The sequence below is a fragment of the Aulonocara stuartgranti genome (genome assembly GCF_965226115.1).
Source record: "Aulonocara stuartgranti genome assembly, chromosome: 2".
Taxonomy (NCBI): domain Eukaryota; kingdom Metazoa; phylum Chordata; class Actinopteri; order Cichliformes; family Cichlidae; genus Aulonocara; species Aulonocara stuartgranti.
The window spans coordinates 21,468,848-21,475,886 of NC_138940.1; the positions used below are offsets into that span (position 1 = coordinate 21,468,848).

Here is a 7,039-nt window from a genome sequence, read left to right on the forward strand (position 1 = left end):
TTTTTTATCCTTCTCCTCTCCGTCGCCCCTGTCGTTCCCTGTCTCTCTGTCTGACCTAGTTTTGGGCGGCGTTTCTCTCACACGCACAAACCGGTGGTCCTTCAGGTGCTTTAAATCCTTGAGAAATGTTTGAATTTTGATGTGATGTTTTTAAGGTCTGGAGATGTGCAGAGTTTTTTGAGGTTGAAATGTCTGGATTTGATCAAGGTCATGAAACTGTTTTCATTTGCACTGTTGCTAGAGGACAGCAATCTCGTCTTCCCATCATCCTCCATGGTTTCCATCTTTTCTCTTCTCTGCTATTGTTTTTCCAGTGTGATGCAGACTAGTGTTGGCATGTTGCCCCAGACCACACCGAAATATTCACACACATACACAAAGTGACACGCCAACGCACAGCCTGCAGAATCTCTTCAAATCTTATTCCCGATCCACTTGGACTTCCCCCTCTTCAAGCTTCTTTTTTATTTCTTTATTTCTTTTAAAGGAGAGGACAGTGACGTCACAATGGAGCCTCAGTTACAGCTACGGCACATGCTGAGTGAGAAGTTTCAACCATCTGGTCAATCGTTATTCATAGCGAGGCGTAAACAGTAAAACGTGCCGCCGGGCATGTGTTGCAGAAAAAGAGCGCGAGGATGCTAAGCTGCTAGCTCGGCTCATCCGAAACAAAGGTGTGGTGGTTAAAAGAAGGCACACGGCTGCTTTGTGAGGGGTTCAAAGACCACCTGGACTTCATGGACAGAGGATTTCCTTCTTCTATGACATCCAATCCTCCGTTCAGGTAAAGTACAGAAACAGAATAACCACAGCTGCCTGAGCAGCCAATGTGCTGATCATCATCAAGCAAATGGCAATTTCCATTCACCCGGCGGTAAACTTGTTTGCACCGCCAGTGAAAGTTTTGCCTTTTGAAGTTCAGGTTTTCAGTGGCTTTATCGTTCGTCACAAAGTAACAAGGTTTCAGCAAGAAAGCCTCCAAATCAGACACTTTAATCATGCAGCACACAAAAATCCAAAAAACACTTAAAATGACTCTTTCAAATAATCCCAGTTTGCTCAAAAAGCAAACAGGTTTTTATAGAAATCACAAACTCAGGAGCTTAGCATAAAAGACTCCACAGAATTCAGACTCTGCTGGCTACAAATATGCATTCAGGTGAAGACGTCCAAAAAGGTTTCGTTCCCTGCTCCCTTATCCACAAACGGGTCATCACAGCATGTAGCTTCACACGTTTGTTTTTAGCATGATTACACACCAGATGCCCCTCCTGAGGGATTTGTGTCTCCAGCTCATTGGTACAAATCATTTATCACAAAGACAGTGCCAGCCAGCCACGCCAGTGCTGTCTGTCAGCTGTAGGCTGCTGTAGAAATACACTGGATTTCTACAGCATCGGCTGATATATTTTATATTTATTTACATACTTCGAAATCTCTGGTTGTAGCTTCACCGTGTGCACAGCTGTGATGCTGCTCTGCTACATGTGCTGCTGGGAGCTGAAGCAGATCTGCCATTATCAGCTGATATATTGTTCTAATGCTTACCAATAAAGAGTGTTTGCTTCTTTGTGAGTTTATTTGCCTGTACACACACACACGTGTGTGTGTGTGTGTGTGTGTGTGTGTGTGTGTGTGTGTGTGTGTGTGTGTGTGTGTGTGTCTTGAGTCTTTGAAAAAGAGGTCTTGGGCAGGGTCGTAGTTGGTAAGAATTTGTTGTTTTTTCACAAAGAGGTCATGGGTTAAGCCCTCTGTATATTTGGGGGATTTGGGAATCAGCTTACAAGGATTTTTCACTCATCATAAAAGCACAAATCATGCTAGGTCCATTGTGAAAGCCTAGTTTGAATTAACCTCAAGTTATACCGGCCTATTAGACATTAGGGTGCTGAGATCTACACAAAAAGGAATTGAATTAAAGTTAAATGCATGAACAGGTTCAGATCTTAGCTAACAACCTTTGTGTCTCTGAAAATCCTGGTTGTAGCATTTTATGGTGCACAGTGTATTTATGCATTGCTGTGTGCACAAAGGCTCTTAACAGAAGAAAGTCTAAGGTAATTTTCTGTTTCAAGGAGTGTGAAAACACACAAAAAGAAATCTTTTGTGTTGTGTACACGGGGTGACTGTCAAGTTTAGAGGTATGGGGCACCTTGTGATCAGATCAGAGGTGTGGTGTCATATGTGTGGCTTCCTGCCTGATGAAGATTAAAAACCTCACATGTCAACACCTTGCACAATTACACGGCACTTTTTTTAAGGGCGGCATTTAAACCATTTTCCAGCTGCTGTCAAGTGACTGATTCACACATTTATTTTGGTCAAATGTGCAATATAAATAGCTCTGCTTGTTATGAAGAACATTTTTGCAGTGACTTGTCTCCCACAGCATGAGTGTGTGTGTCTGTGTGTGTGAGAGAGCGCTCCCTCCCTCCACCTCTGCCTGGCTGTCAGCTTGCCTCGACCACGTAGCAGCTTCCTGGCAGCGGCAGCAGCTTGTGTCTACTCTCCCTCGCTCTCTCTCTCTGACACACACACACACACACACTCAGTGTCAGTAGCCTATGTAGAACCGCGTAGCACCACCTTTGGATTTTAACCACCAACAGCACCAGCCCAAGCGGCAATGGATCTCTTTGAATTCGACTTTTTCAGAGACTGGGAGCTTGAACAACCATGGTAAGTCCTGTGCGCGCAGCTTTAGATTCTTATGTGTGTGTGTGTGTGTGTGTGTGTGTTTATAAAATGCATGCATATGTGTGTTTATTGTGGAGGGATGGCCGGACATGCTTTCTGGGGTATAAATAAAGATTCTTGTATTTTTGTCTGGAGATGCAGCCAAACTGAGTCTCGGAGAAATCGCGCACACCGTCTTTCTTTGTCACCGTAAAGCTGCCCTTGTTGCTGGAGATGAACCGGGAGGCATGCACACACACACACACGCACACACTATAGGCAGCCAGTGCAACGCCGGCTTTTTACTGTTTCGTTGTGAAATTAAAAATAATAATAAATAAAAATAAAACGTTCGGCGTAAACGTGAGACCGGGGAGTGTGGCGGAGCGCTGAGCATGGAGGGATCGGCGTAAACGTGAATGAACTGCGTCCCCACAAGTTTGGGCAGTTTAGTGTTTGCTCCATTTCAGTCCCTAAAGAATCACGTGTCCTGGTGACATTTCAGTTCAGCTCACCTGGTGCAGCGCAGGTGTAAAGGCGCAGCGTCACATCCATGGAGGCATAGCGATGGAGTGATGACGCTCAGTCAGTGTTTGGCCGTGTGTTGACTGAGCATCACTGCAAAGTGGTTGTTACTGTAAACGCTTAAAGTAGATCATCCCCATCTTTAAATCCAGTACTGCTGACAGCATTGAGAGGTCTGTATCAGCCTCGTGTTGTTTGGCACACTTGGTCCTTTTTTTGTTGTTGTTGTTGTTGTTGTTGATTCAGAGCTGAACTCATTAGTTGACAGTCAGGACGAACACTTGACTCTAATTTTAAAAGCAGTAAACATTCTTCTGAATCCATCCACTCTCACTGAAAATGATCCTCAGTGAAAATCAGCACATAAGTCAGCTGGTATCTGCTCGCTGTTTATATATCAGGACCTGATATCTATGGCAAGACATTAAATGGACTGTTTCTTATGTAGCACTCAAAGCACTTTGTTCTACATCTAAGTGCTTTCTTTCACTCACACAAACACACTCTGATGAATGCATCAAGAGAAAGTATCTTGCCTGAGGAGAATTTGGCACATAGACCGGAGCAGCCAAGGATCGAACCGCCAACCTTCATGAATAATAGATGACCTGCTCTACCTCCTGCCATCCTGTTAAAGTGCAGCACACGAGTGGCACAGTGGTGAAGCGGTTAATACTGCTGTCTCACAACAGGAAGGTTCTGGGTTCGTCCCTTCCTGGGACCGTTCTGTTTGGAGTTTGCATGTACCGTCTGTGTGGGAGCTTCCAAAGGCTTAAATGTTAGGTCGAGACTAGAAAAGTGCATTGAGGTGATGCTTTCTAACTTGAATAGCTGCATAAAGTAGATTCATTTCAGGACATGTTGGGAAAATGTTATAGTTCACCAATAAAGAAAAACATTTAAGATGATATTATTAATTAGATCTCTGCTGATCATAGGGCAAGAAAAGGTGGAAATCATGGACAGGTCACCCATCACAGGGTTAACAAGCGAAATTACAATTTACAACCTCCACCAGAACCTTCCTGCACTGAATCCCACACATTTATATTTTGAGGCTTATTTTTACTTTGACCATCCATCCATGACTTACTTCTGGATGGTCCGGTTGCTTATTTTGAAAATCCAGTTGCTGCTCCAGGCTTTACAGTACAGTGTTTCCACATAGGCGGGCTGGTCTGGTTGTTGTCGTGACAGTCCTCGAATGTGTCCGATTCCCCCTGGTGTCTGGAGATGTGCTGTGACTTGGAAGGCCACATAAAGCAGATCTTGCTGGGTTCCCAAAGAGCACAAGGTCTACTGTCACCAGCTGTAGTCCAAGACACTGGAACTGAAGTCTCCTGTTGCTCTATTGGATACTGTCACAAAGTATTTATGGTATTATTTATGCGTTAAAAGGCATGGGTGTGCAAGTGCAGTATAATTGTATGGGAGGCGACAGGCGCCGATCACTGCACCACCACGCTGCCCCTTTATAAAACTCTAAAATCTGTATGATACTATTAATCAGTATCAGTGGTACTATCATCTATAATGAAAGTCATTCTTGTGGATTCTGCTCCTCCTGCATGCCTCTGTGAAGTCATTTTCTATGCAGTAGAGGACATAAGAACAAAGAGCCACATGGGGAGAAGTGCTTTTTAAGGCTTTTAACACTATGGAGGCCTAAAAAGATGCTGGGGTTTTCAAAAAGATGATAGAGAGGCTGGAATCTGCAAGAAGTTAAACATAATTCAGTCTCTCAGCGTGATTTGGAATTTATTCTCGCACTCATTTGTGCAGAAACTGGGCGTGTGGAAAGTAATGGAGGGGCAATTTGAACCTTTCAGAACACTTTGTCAGGCTCTGGTTGTACTGGTGGGCAGCTTCCTGTTGAGGTCACAGCTTCAACTGCAATTCATATTACAATTTTTTTTAATTCAAAGTAATTAATTTTGCCTTTCAATCAGCCATTTATCATCAAGCCTGGAATTTTTTAAAATTATTGCTCCACTTACCAATTCAGCAATCTGATGCAGAGTCATGTGCACGATCAGAAACAATGCAGGCAGAATGCTTCATACATGCTGTCATGTATGCATGTCATATCTATATAAATATATATATGATTTTATTCTTCTGGATCAACAGCATTTTTAAAATATCAGCTTTTATTAAAAGATTATCAAGTGTCTCACTTCATGCTGCATATTTCTTGTCACTTGGTGGAAACATTCAGGAGGACTGTAGGAAGTAAGGTCTATATAACAGTCAGCCTTTCCAGTCTAACTGTGTATTACAGAGGGAGCACAATAACTTGGCAACCACGCTGCTGTTTTGAATGCGTATTCCAGCAGGGAGAGTCTGAGTGGGGAAAGTGACACACACTGCTGTCCCTCAGCAGCTACCGTGGAAGGGCCCTGGAGCAAGGTACTTAACCCCCCGCTGCTGGAGTGGAGCTGCTCAGGGCTCAACAACAAGCTCGGGGTGTCTACACATGTAACCCTCCCCCTGCCACCACTGCATCACGCCAGAGCTGTCAGGTGGTCCTGATGGGAAATTGGGCTCACACTGAAACGGCTTTTAGGCCAGAAAGAATATGAAGAAAATACAAGAAAAAATGTTTTTAGGAAACTGCAGAACAATGAAGGCAGCTTATGTGTGTCGATCAGCTTCTCCCTCATTTAGAATTAAACAGTCACAATCTGGAAACATCACGCCAGGTCTGTTTATGTAGCTGTCTGTGGGTGTATTACAGCCAGCACGTGCCACCCTAGGGGTCTGGACTCATCCAAGTGCCCTTGAGGGAGTCACAAGAAGCTGGAAGAAAAATGCTTTCTCCTATAGCAAATCATATTAACGTGTCAGATGCGATCCTAATCTTTTATGTTTGTAGAAGAAGAAAAATGGAGCACTGGGGTCCACAGTGTAAGCAATGATTTTATTTATGAGAAGCCCTACGTAGGGTTGAAGCACCAGGATTTGCCAGTTTCCTTCGCAGTGCTGGTCATGTTGTTAAAGTGTGGCACTTTGGCAGGGTGTGTTAATTTCCTGCTTCTCACAGAAGTCAGTAGAGTTGGCTTATTTAAACCTGCAGATTGTCAGTATATTGAAGAATTTGAATCAAATCTTTATTTTGAACAATTTCTAATGAACATAAAAACTGAATGAACCTAAATAGAAAGGCGTCATATTCACATTTCCAATTCAAAAAGCAACAGAAGGAAGCAAACGTTGAGTAATTCTCAGAGATTCTACAATAAACTGGTGGGAGCAGCAGGAAAACAGAGTCTTGTACACTTGCGTTTTTTTTTCCTGTAGTACTCGACATCAACTGCACAACAGGTCTCTGCCTCACTACGTTCACTAGCTGTACTGATAAGAATCTCAGACACCATCAGTGTAGAAGTCTCAGCTCTAGCTCAACACAACAGGAAGGAGACTCTCCTCGTGGAGCCGTTCAACCCTTTACAAGTACCAACTGTGATTCTCAAACAGGGAGGCCCCTATATGATTAAAATAAAAGCAAAATGTAATGATAAAAATGGTCCTATATGTTTGTTCAATCACATCAGCCATCATAGTCAACATATTGCAACAGAAAATATTCAGGCTAATTATTTTTCACCATAAGCAAAACAGGCAAAGTTTTCCAATCAGTAGAAGTGCACAATCCATCCTGGTGTCTTGAAAAAGCCAAATCCCTTCATGTGTTAAATGTATCTATTTAAAAATAAGAGTGCGTATGAAATGTACCTGACATTTCAATGTCGTCAGTTTGGAAGACACAAGATGATTCAAAATCAAGTTTAATCTGACAATCAGATTGTCAGATTTAACAATACCCCACCCACGTGCT

The 7,039-nt window shown here is 43.1% G+C and overlaps 1 protein-coding gene across 2 annotated transcripts in view; it reads left to right on the forward strand.

Moving 5' to 3' along the window:
• Positions 1-2,465: 2,465 nt before the first annotated feature.
• Positions 2,466-7,039, forward strand: part of aff2 (AF4/FMR2 family, member 2) — a 214,166-nt gene continuing 209,592 nt past the window's right edge. For both annotated transcript variants that reach the window (XM_082503774.1, XM_082503775.1), the window contains exon 1: positions 2,466-2,679. In XM_082503774.1, coding sequence (XP_082359900.1) covers positions 2,627-2,679 — 53 coding nt within the window. In that variant the 5' untranslated portion in view covers positions 2,466-2,626. The remainder of the gene's footprint in view (positions 2,680-7,039) is intronic.